Raw genomic sequence first — 18,658 nt, forward strand, 5'->3', positions numbered from 1 at the left:
ACAAAATAAACCCCCTTTGTAAGTTTGTTTTAAAATTAAATCTATTTTTAGTCGTGGCGACCTTGACATTGGAGATATTGACGTGATTCTTTTGTGCGACACACCGTCCCATGATGGTATACAAATGTGCCAAATGATTTTAAAATCTCATAATGAATGACATAGTTATAGCCCAGACAAGCTCATTTATGGCTATTTTTTACCTTTAAACTCAAAGTGTGACCTTGACCTTGGAGATATTGATGTAATTTTTTCCCGCGACACACCGTCTAATGATGGTTAACAAATGTGCCAAATGATTTTAAAATCTCACAATGAACGACAAAGTTATGGCCCGGACAAGCTTGTTCCGCCAGCCAGCCAGCCAGCCCGCCCGCATTCGCCAATCTAATAACCAGTTTTTTCCTTCGGAAAACCTGGTTAAAAATTGGTAATATATTGTTAAGAAATAATTTTATTAATAGGGGGGAAAATAAGAATTAATTTTTAAAATAGGGAGTAAATAAGAATTTGACCAAATTTTTATCTGGAGCTCTGACGTACCTTCAGCACTATGATATCTATTTGACTACCACGTACCTTCAGCACTATGATATCTATCTGATTACCATCTGACTACCCCGTACCTTCAGCACCATGATATCTATCTGATTACCATCTGACTACCCCGTACCTTCAGCACTATGATATCTATCTGATTACCATCTGACTACCCCGTACCTTCAGCACTATGATATCTATCTGATTACCATCTGACTACCCCGTACCTTCAGCACTATGATATCTATCTGATTACCATCTGACTACCCCGTACCTTCAGCACTATGATATCTATCTGATTACCATCTGACTACCCCGTACCTTCAGCACTATGATATCTATTTGACTACCCCGTACCTTCAGCACTATGATATCTATCTGATTACCATCTGACTACCCCGTACCTTCAGCACCATGATATCTATCTGATTACCATCTGACTAACCCGTACCTTCAGCACAATGATATCTTTCTGACTACCACGTACCTTCAGCAGTATGATAATCTATCTCATTACCACGTACCTTCAGCAGTATGATATCTATCTCATTACCATGTACCTTCAGTACTATGATTTCTATCTGACTACCACGTACCTTCAGCAGTATGATATCTATCTCACTGTACTTCATGCCATTGACTAGTATGGGCACCAGCTTCTCAATGTGAGGTGTGAGCACATCCTTGCAGATGGGCTGCTCGGCCAGGGAGAGCCAGAACTCACACGCTTCCAGCGCCACCGTGTCGTCATCATCAGTGGTGCGCATCATCATGTACTGAAACACAGCAAGGGGAAATGGGTTTGTACAGAAATGTTATCTACAGAAAACGTTGGTATGTGCTTGTGTAATGAAAATACACATGATCCTCTTTCTAGGAACAAAGGATATAATATGTAAATCAGGGACGACACTTTCTGCTTTGTCGCTTCTAAGCAAAAATCCAGTGCCATAAAAAGGCTATTCTGGAACGACACTTTACACATAGGCATTAAGACCAGTTTTCCCAAAATGTCTCAATTCTGTTATACCAGCAACATCAGATCGACTATTTCTTCCTTAACATCAGTAAGAGAGAGTTCATTTATCATCATGTTTGCTGGGATTATTCAACTTATTGTTTTGAAAAGATTTCAGATTGGTACCAACATAAATATTTCATTTCCTGAATGAAATAAATTGTAGCCACGACAATAAGCATCTCTATTCATAATTAAATTTTGAAATCTTAAAGAACAAGTAAACCGTCTATATGACAAGTGCATTCTTGATTAGGCTGGTGCACTTATTTGCAATACAAGCACTTCTTAGTCTGTGGCACGCTGATTCAAAATATTAACTTCACTGAGATAGGATGGCAGGGTTCGACACTAAGGCACGTCCGACAGACATTGTCTAGTAAGATCGGTGGTCGGGCTAGTAAAACTGCGGGCTAGCTTGTCCGACTGGTCGTACATAAAAAAATCTATACTGATTCATATAACTATAACTAACTGCTGTGAAAACCTTTATTTTTAATGTGTAAAATTACTCTTGTATCCGTTATTTACATTAAAACAAAACTAGTGTATTAAAATAAACGCGGAGCATTCACATGATTCATTGCTATTTTTAGACGCAAAAGAGAGCTTCCTGCAGAAATTGTTTGTTTCCATTGGTCAAGTTGTCATGAATATTAATGATTTTCTGCAGTGTCGTAAAACTGTAGAGCACGATTTTACGACTTCTATCAAAAATCTGTATCGTCAATGTAAACATTTTTGCGTAGAGAATGTAATTTAAAGAATGGCTTTGTTAAAGTTCAGATTTTCGTCTGACAAATCAGTTAATAAAAAAGAATCAGACGCTTGACATGAAACATAAATATGAAGAAACACGATAACGTCAATTTTATCCTAGATGGAAAATCGAGTCAGTTCCCATGGCTTGAATTTGCCGAAGAAAAGCAAAAAAAAGTTTTATTTTATTGTTTTACTCTATGCATCAAAAAAAATTTGGTGTTCACTAATTATTTACTGATAAATCCTGATTAAACAGTTACATGACACAATTGTGTTCATTTGCTACGTCATTTATGGCTAGTAGACATCAGGTTCAGGCTAGTACATTTTAAAAGGAGCTGGTCCGACGGTCTTGCTGTAAAAAAGTTAATGTCGAACCCTGGATGGCCATAATTTGCAACCTTACATTTGAGCCAAGCTCTCGTAAAATATCATCCCGTTAGGCTGCAGTACGCACATTTACATGTAGAAGATACTTCCTTTCAATGAAACATTTCATAAAAGCGGAACAATACTTTTTGCCCATGCGTTATGCCCCTTCTCCCAGAGTGCAGCTCATTTGCTCTTCCTCACCTCAATGATGCTGTTGATATGCGGCATGAGTCTGTCCATGCGCACCTCCACCAACATGACCAGGGCTCGGCACACGTTCTTACGCACTTCGGTGTCATCATCTGACGCCAGGTAGAACAGGTTCTGCGGAGGTGAAGGGAACCAATTGCAATAATGTTTTAGTACGATGGAGATTACAAACAATTGAACCTCTCGTTGGGAAACGGGGCTTCATGCATGCCAGTCAAGTGTCGTTCCAGGTTAGCCTATGAAGTTTACACAGGCTAATCCGGGACAACAAAATTGCTTTTATTGTATTTTTTTTTTAAAGGAAGTCTCTTCATACGGAAAATCCAATTAAGGTGAAGTGTTTATCATATACATGGCCATAAAATCTTATAAAACACAATATTTTCTTTGTTTATAAAAAAATGTCTTTTAATACCAGTCAACTATATGCCCAGTTGATAATTACCCACTGCAGGACTTGAACCTATCTGTATCACTGTGAAACACATTTAGATGCCTTTTTTCATACAAATTTGGGACAGGCATTCCGCCAGATTCCCAATGGAAACAAGGGCTGTTTGTAAAACATGCATGCCCCCCATATGGGCTGTCCGTTGTAGTGGCAGCCATTGTGTGTATACGATTTTTGTCACTGTGACCTTGACCTTTGACCTAGTGACCTAAAAATCAATAGGGGTCATCTGCGAGTCACGATCAATGTGCCTATGAAGTGTCATGGTCCTAGCCAAAAGCGTACTTGAGTTATCATCCGAAAATCATTTTACTATTTCAGGTCACCGTGACCTTGACCTTTGACCTTGTGACCTCAAAATCAATAGGGGTCATCTGCAAGTCATGATCAATCTACCTATGAAGTTTCATGATCCTAGGCGTATGCGTTCTCGAGTTATCATCCGAAAACCATTTTACTTTTTTGGATCACCGTGACCTTGACCTTTGACCTAGTGACCTCAAAATCAATAGGGGTCATCTGTGAGTTATGATCAATCTACCCATGAAGTTTCATGATCCTAGGCGTATGCGTTCTTGAGTTATCATTCAAAAACCATTTTACTATTTCGGGTCACCGTGACCATGACCTTTGACCTAGTGACCTCAAAATCAATAGGGGTCATCTGCGAGTCATGATCAATGTACCTATGAAGTTTCATGATCCTAGGCCCAAGCGTTCTTGAGTTATTGTCTAACAACCACCTGGTGGACGGACCGACAGACCGACCGACATGAGCAAAGCAATATACCCCCTCTTCTTCGAAGGGGGGCATAAAAATATATGTTTTCCCAAATATTACCAAAAATTTCCCAATTGAAGATTTTTTTTAGATACATGTATCATAATCAACATTTAGTTGGGCTGTAAACCGCTCAATAAGTTGAAATTTAGTAAATATAATAATGAAAACACTTTGATTCTCAATTTTGAAGCATTTGTTAGCAAATATACAAGACTAATTTCCCAATTTTAGTCAAAATGCAGCGTATTTTCCCAATCCAAAGCCCTTTAAGGGACCTGGTCCCATTCCCATTCCAAGACGTGTTAAATGTTAATTTTTTTATGCAGGTTATTACAAGAAATGTGAAGAAAAATCACAAATATTACTACCTTCTCTAATCAAACAAACAGGCACATGCATTTTGGTATCAATTAGTTTTAAGTGCCATTATTTGCTATGATTGGCTAATACTGACGATTACTTTGAAGACCACAGATATTTGTTGAAACTTTATAAACATCAATTCCAAGCAAACACATGCCTTACCTCTATAAATGCATCAATATGCACCATAAGAGCCTGTGTCCGACTGATAATGAACTGGTTGACACACGCAATTGCATGAGACCTACAACATAGCACACATATCATATCATCTAATGTACTTGACTGATGTATTCGAGTCATTTCACGTGTTATTCTTTCTAATACATTTTAGGAAAAAAAAATTAAGTCAGATATTAGGCCAAAAAAAAAATAGTCTTGGTTCAGGGAACCCGACCGACCCCATTTTTTTTTTCCCCCGACCCTAACGATTTTTTTGGTCCATGGAAAAAAAATCTGATGGCGAAAATGCTAAAATCTCGTAAAATTTCATTGAAAACAGCCACCAATTAAACCTGGATTGGTTTTCTATATTTTTCTCTTTGTTTCCATGAAAGTGTTCGCAATTTGAACAGTGAACAATAACCGGTCTGCACGTGTATACGAGACATCGCTTGACCTTATTGTTATTGAAGTGCGCATGCTAGCTGGCCAATCAACATTGAGCTCGCTTACACATGAAATGACGTTGTTAAATGAAATGTAAAAATGGGTGGAGCTATGGAGTAATATTCGGTCATTCATGCGCAGACACTGTGCACTTTGAATACACAGTTAATATTGTCGTCTGCAAACAAAATAGCGGCCGGTCGCAAATGTCGTATTATTAAAGATTAAAAATGAAAAGAAGCGTGACAATATTTTAATTATTTCCAAGCTGTCTATTGATCTGAATTTAAAAGTGATAATTAAATAATTAGTTCTATGTCGATGATGTTACAACTTTCTGCCAATTTCCGATCGAAATGAAAAGATGATAATTAATTAATTTGTTTGTTTTACTCGCACACTATGCTAACTGACAGCAGCGTATTTTAATCAAATAGAAATGTGAAAAACACGCGCGGTTTAAGTTTAATTAACATTTCAAATTTTTAACACATAGGAAGAGTCATTCATCTACACTACTATAAAAATGGAAGTAACCACTTTGTCTCTAAAGTCGCTAACATGGCGTCTTTAACCTTAAAGCGTTGTTGGACGAAAAAGAGTCATAACAAAAAAAAAAAAATAAAACACAAAACACTAGAACATTCAAAGAGTCATGGAAACTTGACAACAATTGGCTTCGCTTTGATAATGAATCAAAATCAATGTACTGTGACGCCCTTAGCCTGTACAAACCAATAGCAACATTCAAATTTATGTACACTGCTCACTTCCTGTGCGATGCGCTCAAACCCATTGCCATTTTATAAAAAAATGTACCAGAAGAAAGACTTGTGCTATTCTGAGGTTACCCTCCTTTTGACAGCCACTATTCAGACTCTTGAGCACCTGTCGGAGACTAGGTCAGGTCTCATGATGAAAAAAATTCTGAAGGTCACACCCCAAACACCAGAGACTCATAAAGATGGCTTGTTCACTTTTGAATAAGAAGGTCACACTATCACAGACAGACAAAGAAAAAATGGTTGGCTAAAAGAAATTTTGGGCCAGCGCTAGCCCTGAAGAAGTGCATAAAGAGCTAGGAATATTGAATAATATACAACGACTAAATACCACATGTGCAATATTAATCATTTGGTCAGTGTTTAAACAATTATGGGTGCATTAACTGACCCTTTTTCACCCTGAAATCAGTCGACTGGTAAAAAAAAAAAAAAAAAAAAAAAAGAAAAAACCTACCTACCCTCCTACATTTTTCTGGCCATGTTCCCTGAACCAAGACTATTTTTTTTTTTGGCCTTAGCATAATTGATCAAGTAAATGTGTTTAAACATTGTCTAATCTTTTTTTAAACACAGTTGCTAAAATGCTCAATTACTAAGTTAACATCCACCATTTTAACCCAGATTGATATTCTATGGTTTCCTATTTTTTTCATTTAAAGTGTCCGCATTTTAACTTAAAGTGAAAACCAGTGTGCAACAGAGTATGCAACATCTCTAGACCGCATTTTTATTAAATTGCACATGCCAGCTCAAAACTCATGACAGCTAATATTTCTTTCTTTACAATTATTTAGACTCAAAGGTTATTCAACTTTGAAAATGAGAGTGCAACCCACCCAGCAATAGGAGTGGAATTGAAAACACAAATTTCTGGACTCAATGTTCTTGTTGAAAAACTGGCAAAGGGCCAAAATTCACCCGTTACAAATTCCGACTTTAAATGATCATCTACACATCTAGACAAACGGTCATTCAACTAGTTTGAGCTTCAAAAGAACAACAACAGAACTAACTACCTACCAACTACTGAAAGGTAATATTACTGACATACAGGTCAAACCTATCTTATTACCACTGTACCTGATTTTGGGACTCTGCTGCTTGAAGAAGTGAAGGAACTTGGGTATCAAAATATTAAGGGGCCTGTTGGGGTCGCTGTCAAGGGCTTCTGCAGAGTCTTCACATATTTTCTGCAAGGCTCCGAAGGCACCCTGAAAAACAGATGGACCATAATGTAATAACCGTTTATTTTGTATTTAAATTACATTTATTTTCAGATCTGCTTACAGTAAACTTGATGAGGTAGTTATTACAAAGTATAACAAGACCTGTGTTTGTGAAACACAATGCCCCCTAATGCGATTTGAAGCAACACTGCAGCCATTTTAGAGAAAAATTTGGACCAGAACAAAACCCACAGTCCATCTTTTAGTCATGTAGGTACACTCATATACCAAAACTCAGCTCAATATCTAAAAACGCTCCGTAAATAACCTACGAAATTGAAAACAGTTAATATAGAAAAAGTCCAAGGCCAAAAATCAATGGACCGGATTGAAACTCACACTTCATGAACGTCATCTCACATGCCAAAAATCAGCGCAATATCTGAGTGTTGAATTAAAAACCTCCCCAAAACAGACCAGATGGACGGACAGTCTGACTTCTTAATGAAACCCTACCTTGGGCACAAAATATGAAATGCCAATTTAAACTGGAAACATATTACCAACTGCAATGTTCTACTGCATTTTTGGTTGAGTGCTTTTTCATAGTTATACTTCTATTTAATTGTGCAAAGATGCTTATTGATAAAATGCTGGTAAAAAAACAAATAAAACCACATCCCACCTCACACATGTTATAATCCTCCGAATCCAAGCACTGACAAAGGGACTGTAGCAGCTCTGGCCAGCTGCGAAGGTCTCCCTTGGCAACAATCGTCGTGATCAGAATGCCAATGGTGGCCCTGATGAGCGGAGAGGGATCACCAATGCTGTTGAGACATTCTGCCTTGATAAAGGAAGACACCTCTGGTGGGAACTTGTCAAAGTGCGCCCGCACATTGTTCTTCAAGATCAAACCACTGAGGGACCTTGTAGGATCATCTGAAGTTGTCAGTGAAACATTCCATGAGTTTTTTCCCCCAGCAAATTGTAAAATTCAAACAACAAGTCTATAATGTTTTTATTTACATTATGATGGTGCGACTTAACAAATTAAAATTTAGTGAATTAGATTTGTTCTATTTATTGTCAAAGTGGATCAATGACAGATACAATTATTCAAGTCTAAAGATGCTGGTTATATGCCAGACTAAACACTTTACTTTAACTTACCTTCATTTTTTAATTTTGTCAAAACAAATATCAGATAGTTGTTGAAGTCTGGGAATTTGTTCAACTCTTCTAATTTCTGACAATGGGTTAAGAATATAAATCACAATAATTTTTATAAAAAGCATTAAATCAATTTTTCCATATCCTACCAAATTCGTGGCACAGATGCTAAAAAGAAAGAATTGTTTCTAAAATTGTGAAAGGTTTGGATACTACATGTATCTGCCTTATGTCTGATTTAAAGACAGACTAAAGGTTGGACTCACTGTCACATGTTAAAGCTTTCTTTATTTTACTTGTTCATAGCATTAGAAGTAAGAAAAGAATTTCAACTTTACCTGCAGTTCCATCCAGCACTCTTGATATAAAAAGGCGTTTTTGGGTTAATACCCAAATAAAATTATGTCAACACGCATTACAAATATTTTGTGTGCGTACATGTATCAAGAACGCTTACAAAATGTTGATTACCCATTTGTTTTTCTTTTCGGCCATGTACCGAAATTCCAAAAACAAAGTGGATTTTAACTGCTAAGCAAGGAAGAGAACTGTAACTTGTTTGAAATCAGACTGGTTTGCTATAATATCACCGAAAATTGTAGTATTTGGTGATCACACAATCCGTTATTATTTTTGATGCTAGAAAAGTGGCCTCTGCTCGTGTTGGGCCACCGTTTAAAAATACATTAACGCAAAAGAACATTTATAAGTTACTCAGCAAGGACAGTGCGCCACAGTTTGCTGTACGAAAAAATTGTGCTGTCTAAAATTGCAATCTATTTTGAAGGATATAACTAACAAGAGATGTGTTCGTCAGAAACACAATGCCCCCTATTGCGCCGCTTTGAAATAAATAAAAAAATTGACCTTTGACCTTGAAGGATGACCTTGATCTTGAACTTCCACCACTCAATCAAAATGTGCAGCTTTATGAGAACGCCGCTTTGAAATTATTATTTTTGACCTTTGACAGATGACCTTGACCTTGAAGGATGACCTTGACCTTGAACTTCCACCACTCAAAATGTGCAGCTTCATGAGAACGCCTCTTTGAATTTTATTTTTTTACCTTTGACCTTGAAGGATGACCTTGACCTTGAAGGATGACATTGAACTTCCATTACTCAAAATGTGCAGCTTCATGAGAACGTCGCTGAATATTTTTTTTGACCTTTGAACTTGAAGGATGACCTTGACCTTGAACTTCCACCACTCAAAATGTGCAGCTTCATAAGATACACATGCACGCCAAATATCAAGTTGCTATCTTCAATATTAAAAAGTTATGACCAATGTTAAAGTTTTCGGATGGACAGACGCCATATATTTGACATTTGACCTTGAAGGATGACCTAGACCTTCACCTTTCACAACTCAAAATGTTCAGCTCCATGAGATACACAAGCATGCCAAATATCCAGTTGCTATCTTCAATATTGAAAAAGTTATGGCCAATGTTAAAGTTTTCAGACAGACAGACGCTATAAATTTGACATTTGACCTTGAAGGATGACCTTGACTGTTCACCACTAAAATTGTGCAGTCTATGAGATACACATGCATGCCAAATATCAAGTGCTATCTTAAATAGTGAAAAAGTTATGTCCAATGTTAACGGTTTTTTTCGGACGGACGGACAGACTGACTGACTGACAGTTCTACTGCTATATGCCACCCTACATGTACCGCGGGCATAAAAACCATATCAGGCTTTTTCCGCTCCATTTTGGGAATACGCCATACTGGAATTTTGGGAATTTCGCGTCGTGAAAACCCCCATTTTGGGAAAAAAACTATTTGCAAAATTGGCTCAATTGGGAAAAATTATCGCATGTAAATAGTGTTTCTTATATTTCAAAGAAGCCGTTAACTGGTAAATAACGACTATTTTGATAACTTATTATTAAAATTTTACAAAGTATTATGAACATGTGAGATAAGTGCAGGTTTTTTCATCTGATTTTGAGGAAAAGGCCTGGCCTTTTTTGAGGTGAAAAAAATCATGCAAAGCGCCGGATTTTGAGGAAAATAAGGAAAGTCTTAAATAATCATTTACATATTTTACAGTTTTTAAAACAAATTCAAGGCAACAGATAATTTAATTATGCAACACTTTCTATTTTCTACACCGGATCAGGTTAACTTATATATTTTAAGGTAAAAAAAAAAAAAAAATTGTTTTTTTATGGAATTGGGAATATTTTTTTTCAATTGGGAAAAAAACAACCCGATTTGCATTGGGAATGGGGCCGAATTTCGGACCCGTGGCATTGGGCGGAAAAAGCCTGCATGTGTAGATTGTGAACACAGCTTTAGTTTTCAGAATAGGCTGAAGGGCAAGGGCAGAGCATCACTTAAGAGTGAGAAGTTGAATGTCATCATTAAAATATGCATCATTGGACCACAGCTTTGCGCGTTTGATCCAACCAGGGCAATACATGTACATGTGTGGCAGCAAATGAACAAAAGAAGATAAAAAATACTGATGACTTACTTTAAGCCAAGAAAAACTGAATGAGTAGTTAAACTGTTAAACTGAAATGTAAACATTGGTTATTAAAAGTATGGATAAATAATTACATTCTTTTTTGTGTATAGATTTTGCCTAAAGAGTACTAATACTCCTTCATAACTCCTTTTTCTTCAGTTTTAAGGACAGGGGTGTCAAATTGTCAATTGTCCCAAATTTGAAATTCAGAAAATCAAGCAGAGAGTCTGAGAGCCCTAGCTTATTGTTCTTTATTTATAGTCTTTCTAGGTGCAATTTCTGGTGAGTACAATGCGAAATATTATCAACCAGACCATCCATCACACTGCGTTTGTATTCGTCATTCTATATTAAAATATTATTAATTATTAAATTAAAATCAACGTACCATACCGTATACCGGTCTTTTGCACATGAAAATGAAAATCAGTAACCAAACAAATATGCAAAATATATAAATTTGGTTGACAAATTGCTTTAATATATGATATTGCAGTGCTTTACTTTGCTATTACATAATTTAAAATTTCAAGATTGTGGACATTTGCAAGATTCGTTACGTAGAATTGTATGGTTTTCGGAAAGTAGCGCAGAAGCTTTGTCAGTTACTGCTCATGTCAGTGCACGCCGCATACCATTCAGAAATCAATAAATAAAAGACCGGGAAGATCTGTACCGAGCGCATATGTCCGGAATGCCAACGCGTCTATAACAATATTTGTTCTCGAATGATCGGGCACTCAAAGAATTTGTCCATATCCCCACCCCTCTTAAACAAACTCATCGGATTTACATTCCAGGGTTTTTTTTGGCCCGATTTTATAGCCGAAATTCGGCTATGTTCCCAATCCCAAAAAGAAAGTATACTTTTTTCCCAAAATGTGGCAAAAAATTCCCAATTTCCAAAAAAAAAAATATATATATTTTTTTTTAGGAAGTGTCTAATGTGTATTTTATCTCAATTTTAATTCAATTACATCTAACAAAGTATTATATGATTTTGTTCTTTTAATTTGAATGATTATAAAGAGTTATAGCAAATTCAGTCGATTATAAAGAGTTATAGCAAATTTAGTATTTCCCTAAACAGTGGACTTTTCATTTGGAATAAAAAGGCTAATGAATTTATTTTCCCAATTTCATAAAAATGCAGATAAAATTCCCAATTCTTAAGCCATGGGCTATCTTCCCAAAAAGTGGAAAAAAAACCTGCATTCATCTCAAAATTGACCCTGGACAGCTCAAATCTGGTTTTACGGAATAATCTGGAAAATTGACACCCCTGTGAGGTTAAAACTTAATTATTTCTTGATTCCTTATGCTGGTTTCATCATCAACAAAACTAACTGGACTTAATCAAAACTTAATCACATTACTTACCATTTAATAAGACTGTCCAGTTATTTTACTTTGAAAGTCTTTTACTGTTAAACAACGATTTAATTTACATTTCAGCATTTCCGCCAATTTGGCAAAAATTTAAATGATTGTCTTAGCTGCCAACAGACATTGGTAAAAAGATCAAATAACCACCTGTGGAGTTTACAGTTGTTATTGTGTTATTTTTAATTAACATTATCCAGTTCAAAATGTGAAGATATGCGGTGTAGAAGAATTCTTAACAAGGGCTGTTTGTAAAACATGCATGCCCCCCATATGGGCTCTCAGTTGTAGTGATAGCCATTTTGTAAATATGTTGTTTTGTCACTGTGACCTTGACCTTTGACCTAGTGACCTGAAAATCAATAGGGGTCATCTGCCAGTCATGATCAATGTACCTATGAAGTTTCATGATCCTAGGCATAAGCGTTCTTGAGTTATCATCCGGAAACCATTTTACTATTTCGGGTCACCGTGACCTTGACCTTTGACCTAGTGACCTGAAAATCAATAGGGGTCATCTGCCAGTCATGATCAAACTACCTATCAAGTTTCATGATCCTAGGCATAAGGGTTCTTGAGTTATCATCCGGAAACCATTTTACTATTTCGGGTCACCGTGACCTTGACCTTTACCCTTGTGACCTGAAAATCAATAGGGGTCATCTGCGAGTCATGATCAATCTACCTATCAAGTTTCATGATCCTACGCATAAGCGTTCTTGAGTTATCATCCGGAAACCATTTTAATATTTCGGGTCACCTTTGACCTAGTGACCTCAAAATCAAAATCAATAGGGGTCATCTGTGAGTCATGGTCAATCTACCTATTAAGTTTCATGATCCTAGGCATAAGTGTTCTTGAGTTATCATCCTGAAACCATTTTACTATTTCGGGTCACCTTGACCTTGTCCTTTGACCTAGTGACCTGAAAATCAATAGGGGTCATCTGCGAGTCATGATCAATCTACCTATCAAGTTTCATGATCCTAGGCATCAGGGCCCTCACACTACTTTGGGGGAAGGGGTCCGCAGCCCTTAGGAGGGGGAATTTTCGCGGCTTTTCCCTTTTTGGGGGATTTTTTTTACTTACTCTCTCATTATTTCATTTGTACATGTTTGCACTATATCCGTTGCATTTTTCATAATTTAGTATGTTTGAAAAGATTAAATTGAAATAGAATTGAGATATAATAATCATGAGACACATCTTTCTAATAAAAAAAAAAAATTAAAAAAAAAATTTTATTTTTTTTTTAGGGGGAATTTTTCCCCCCAAAAGGGGAAAAAAGTATACTTTTCAGGTGGGGGACTGCCACCGAAATTCGGAGGCAGATTTGATAGATTGAGGGCCCTGCTAGGCATAAGCGTTCTTGAATTATCATCCGGAAACCATTTTACTATTTCGTGTCACAGTGACCTTGACCTTTCGCCCTAGTGACCTCAAAATCAATAGGGGTCATCTGCGAGTCAAGATCAATGTACCTATGAAGTTTCATGATCCTAGGCCTAAGCGTTCTCGAGTTATCATCTGGAAACCACCTGGTGGACGGACCGACCGACAGACCGACCGACCGACATGTGCAAAGCAATATACCCCATCTTCTTCGAAGGGGGGCATACAAATCATTGCCTTCTTAAACCTCTTTAATTGATTACAAGAGTTGTCTTTAGCAGGATTTTTTCTGATTTCTGATATGACATTCCCATCGATCAGTTTTACTGAATAATGCCTAAGTTACAGTGATTTTTTTTTTACGAAAGAGGTCTCTTATGACTTATGATTTCTCAACTTTTTATTTAAACATCCTACAAGATATATAACTTAAATTTAGTCCTTTTTGTCGATAAATAATTCCCAAATTTGCCACTTTTATCAATTAGAACAATCCCAATTTGACCAGACTCCTTTTCCCAAAATGGCTAGAAAACCCCCTGAACATGCACTTAAAAACAATTTTAATTATGTTACTTATAATATTTATAATCAGGGTTCTCAATAAGAGCCGGCTGCCGGCCAAATCGGCCTTTTGAAATCAGATTTTGGCCGGTTGAAAATCGCTCAGATTTGGAAAATTGGCAATTGACTTTTCAAAATTTTGGTGTCTTTTCGGTAATTTGGCTCCTATTTGCTATTAAACAAAGACGTCGCTTCATTATTTCCTTTAATGCATTACAACAACAACAATGAAAAGGCGCATATTGGAATCGGTCAAAATGCAGTAAAATATTTTGACATTCTGTTCATCACATGTTGAGTTAAAATTTTACAAAAGTAATAGAGCTTTTTCCATTTATCTTTTGTTAGTTAAAAAAGCTAAAATTCATGAAATGCACACAAAAATCCTCAAATTTAAATGCCTGGTTTTCCACTAAAATAGCCATAAAATGGCCCAAAATGCAGGAAATCAAATGATCAATTTGTACAATTTCAGGGGGAGCATGCCCCCCTGACTCCCCTAGAAGGCCTGTTGGTTTCACGGCTCTAGGAGAAGTGCCCCCCCGGAGAACTGCCCCCCCCAAAGATTTTTCACTGGGCGGAGAACTGCCCCCTCACTGTTTTTTATAGGGCGGAGAACTGCCCCCCCTGCTGATTAATAAGGGGCGGAGAACTGCCCCCCTGTCAGAATTGATGACCCGGAGAAGTGCCCCCTAATTAAAGAAGTTTCGCGGCGATATATAAAGCGAGTATTAAAATGACAATAACGCCAGTAACTTTCTTGCTATTATGTCTGGAAATTGAGTGAAATTTCAAAAATAATATAAAGTTGTACAAGTAATAAAAGTTATAAAACTGCAAAAAAAATACCTGCCTCGGCATGGACGTCGCCATCTTGATAATCACGTGATTTTCGTCTATGTGAACAAAGAAAAACAAATCACTTTTTGCTAATAAAAAGTTTTCGCGGCTGAATTATTTGATATTTTCCCCTTAATTAAAACAAACAATTAGCATGCAATTTAATCCATCCTTATGCAAGCTGAAAACAATAATTTATTTGTTTGTTTTCGCCAATTACGGATTTGGACGGTTCAATATAATAAACCCGTATGCGGCTTTATTCAAAATGCGGCTTTATTCAATATGCGGCTTTATTCAAAGCTAACAAGTTCTTAACAATTAAGGTCGGTCCGGTCTACCAATTAAAAGATCGCGGTGCTTATCGTTAACGGTAACAAGTTCTCTGCCTGCCTTATTAGCTGCTAATTAAAGCAACTGTTACCGATTTTGTTTGTTTGGCATGTCGACATGATCTGCTCAAAATGCAAACTGTTGCCGTAATGTGTGTATTTATGTATGTTATTTTGTATGTCACATGAATTTACTAAACAACATAAATAAATTGATTATGAATTCGACTTCACTTCACTTTTTTCTTCAAGTCAGCTAAATTATTGCCTTTGCTTTGCCTATTAATTTACTTTTTTATACGTAAATTTACGTTTTTTTTCCATGGGTCAATACTATCTTTATAATGTAAATTAAAGAGATCTTTTCACGCTTTGGTAAATTGACAAAATTGAAAAAAGTTGTTTCAGATTCGTAAGTTTTCGTTTTAGTTATGATATTTGTGAGGAAACAGTTATACTGAACATTAACCATGCTCTAATATAGCCATTATATGCATCTTTTGACGATTTTAAAACCTAAAAAATATAAAGCGTTGCAACGCGAAACGATTGAATAATTTGGAGAGTTCTGTTTTTGTCGTTAAATTTTGTGAAACTACGAAGATTGCTTATATAAGGTATAAAATACGTCAAACATGTGTACTCGGCGGAATAGCTCAGTAGGCTAAAGCGTTTTTACTTCAGGACTCTGGCAGGACTCCAGGGGTCACTGGTTCGAAACCTGCTCCGGGCAATGTTCTTTTCCTTTTTTTAATTTTTTTCTTGATTTTTTACTGGAGCTTTTACGATCCAATGTTTACATTTATCAATATAAAGCATTTAATGAATAAGTTAAAAAAATGCCAAAATCTGTGAAAAGGCCCCTTTAATTCCGATGTAACTTTTTCTCAATAAGTACTGAGTTGCACGTCTATATTTAGTTGCGACACATGGCCAGTATTAACACGCACGCGTTTCCTGTGTGGATCTCGACTATGTTTCGCGCTCTTATTAAAACACGACTTTTACATGGCATTCATGTATAGTGAGTGGTGCAGATGCGTACCAAGGGCCTTAAACAGTATTATCACATGCCTCTAGACAATTTGTGTTATTTAGTTCGATAAATGGTAATATACTTGTACTGAAATTGTTACCGGATAAAATGTGTACGGCGATAACGTAAAATTACCCTTAAGTATTGTTTTCACTACGTAACTAATAACTAATATGACACCGGGGGGGGGGGGGGCAGTTCTCCGCCCCGACAGATTTGATGGGGGGCAGATATCCGCCTACTAAATTCTGACAGGGGGGCAGTTCTCCGCCCCTACCGATTTGATGGGGGGGCACCTCTCCGCCACCTTTAAAATAAGGGGGCAGTTCTCCGGGGGGGCAGTTCTCCGGGGGGGCGCTTCTCCGGATACCTGGTTTCACATTTGGGCCTGTTGGCTCAAAAGTTTATATTGAGAACCTTGTATAATGCTTAATTTTTCCCAATTTCATGGTTTATCGCACTATTTTTCCCAATTTCATGGTTTATCGCGCTAATTTTCCCAATTCAAATGGCACAGGCTGTAACAAATAAAAGCAAAAAAAAATTTACTGAGTAAGTCACTAATTATCCCCACGCTTTTTGAAAAAAAGGTGGGGATATTGTGGTGATCTCCGCCGTCCGTCCGTCCGTCCGTCTGTCCGTCCGTCTGTCCGTCCGTCTGTCCGTCCGTCCTGGCCACTATCTCCTCCTACACTAAAAGCACTAGAACCTTGAAATTTACACACATGGTAGCTATGAGCATATGTGCGACGGTGCACTATTTGGAATTTTGATCTGACCCCTGGGTCAAAAGTTATAGGGGTTGGGGTGGGGCCGCGTCAGAAATTATCACTCATTTTTTTAGGTTATTTTACATTTACTTCTTTATTTCTACACCGATTCACTTCAAATTGATACTGGACCTCACCTATGACAATACGGTCAATCTCAACCATGCATGGCCCCATTCCCAACCCTGGGGCGCCCCGCCCACATAGGCCACACCCACCAAAAATTTCCATTTACTATAATTTTTTCATTTCTACACGGATTCACTTCAAATTGATACTGAACTTTTGTTATGACATTAGGGTCAATCTCAACTATGCATGGCCCCAATCCCAACCCTGGGGCGCCCGCCCACATAGGCCACACCCACCAAAAAAATCCATTTACTATAAAAAAAATTTAGGTTATTTTACATTAACTTCTTCATTTCTACACTGATTCACTTCAAATTGATACTGAACCTCTCTTATGACAAAACGGTCAAACTCAACTATGCATGGCCCCGTTGCCAACCCTGGGGCGCCACGCCCACATAGACCACACCCTGCCCAAAATTGCCTTTTACTATAATTTCTTCATTAATACACTGATTCACTTCAAATTGATACTGAACCTCTCTTATGACAATACGGTCAATCTCAACTATGCATGGCCCCATTACCAACCCTGGGGCACCCCGCCCACATAGGCCACACCCTCCCAAAATTGCCTTTTACTATAACTTCTTTATTTTTACACCCATTCACTTCTAATTGATACTGAACTTCTCTTATGACAATACAGTCAATCTCAACTATGCATGGCCCCATGATCAACCCTGGGGCGCCCTTGGGTCAAACATGCGGCGTGGGGATACGCGTCGGCCTCTGCCGCGCCATTTCTAGTGTCTAATTATTTTAGCCTGTCTCTTCAATAAGCTATGAAGTGAACACTATTTTATCAAATGTAAACGTTATTATTCTAATGTATCAGATTATCAAAATGAATACTATCACGTGTATTCACGCAGCACAGTACATACGATATATTTGGCAGGTGTTGAATTTTTTCTCTTTTAAAGAACCACGTGGGGAAAGTTCGCCTATAAAAGCGAAAGGCCTTTAAGGAACTGAATGTGAATTCTACATAACTATTTTCAAAAAGGATACTTGTTGAACTGCGCGTTGCGTTGCTGTATCTGGCGACTGGGATTCTTTTAACAACTGAAGAATTTGTTGTAATCCACTTTCTTGTGGCTGCCACGCCATTTTGGATATTTGATCTATGATCAATACTTCCGGTTCACATTTGCCGACAAGCAAGAAGATTGAAAATAAAGTAAAAACTGTGTTCTAGGTTACACACGACCAAAGCAGAGTGGGGACAATTTTTCGTTCTTAAATGCAGATTTATGCATAGAAATTATAACCAGTTATTGCTGTTTTGAAAGTAGAAAAATGAAAACAATATTTTGCGGCACAGAAATTTATGGAAATATCCGATTCACAAAATCAAAATGTATCCGCATGCTGAAGGGGCACAGAATATGTACTCGTAAAAGCGAAAGCGGTCAAAGCCGGGCTTTTGTCTGTATAACGTTATCTTTTTAAAACTTGAAGTAAATCTGTTTATATAATGACT

General features: G+C 37.2%; 1 protein-coding gene across 1 annotated transcript in view; it reads right to left on the reverse strand.

The window, feature by feature from the left end:
* The window catches only part of LOC127862597 (transportin-1-like), a 59,793-nt gene extending 41,469 nt beyond the window's left edge, over positions 1–18,324 (reverse strand). The window contains exons 1-7 of the mRNA XM_052401787.1: positions 18,187–18,324; positions 8,234–8,309; positions 7,746–8,002; positions 6,975–7,105; positions 4,663–4,744; positions 2,894–3,016; positions 1,137–1,316 (exon numbers count right to left, since the gene is read on the reverse strand). Coding sequence (XP_052257747.1) covers positions 1,137–1,316; positions 2,894–3,016; positions 4,663–4,744; positions 6,975–7,105; positions 7,746–8,002; positions 8,234–8,309; positions 18,187–18,285 — 948 coding nt within the window. The 5' untranslated portion in view covers positions 18,286–18,324. The remainder of the gene's footprint in view (positions 1–1,136; positions 1,317–2,893; positions 3,017–4,662; positions 4,745–6,974; positions 7,106–7,745; positions 8,003–8,233; positions 8,310–18,186) is intronic.
* Between the last annotated feature and the right edge of the window lie 334 nt (positions 18,325–18,658).

Source organism: Dreissena polymorpha, chromosome 16 (assembly GCF_020536995.1).
Source record: "Dreissena polymorpha isolate Duluth1 chromosome 16, UMN_Dpol_1.0, whole genome shotgun sequence".
Lineage (NCBI taxonomy): Eukaryota > Metazoa > Mollusca > Bivalvia > Myida > Dreissenidae > Dreissena > Dreissena polymorpha.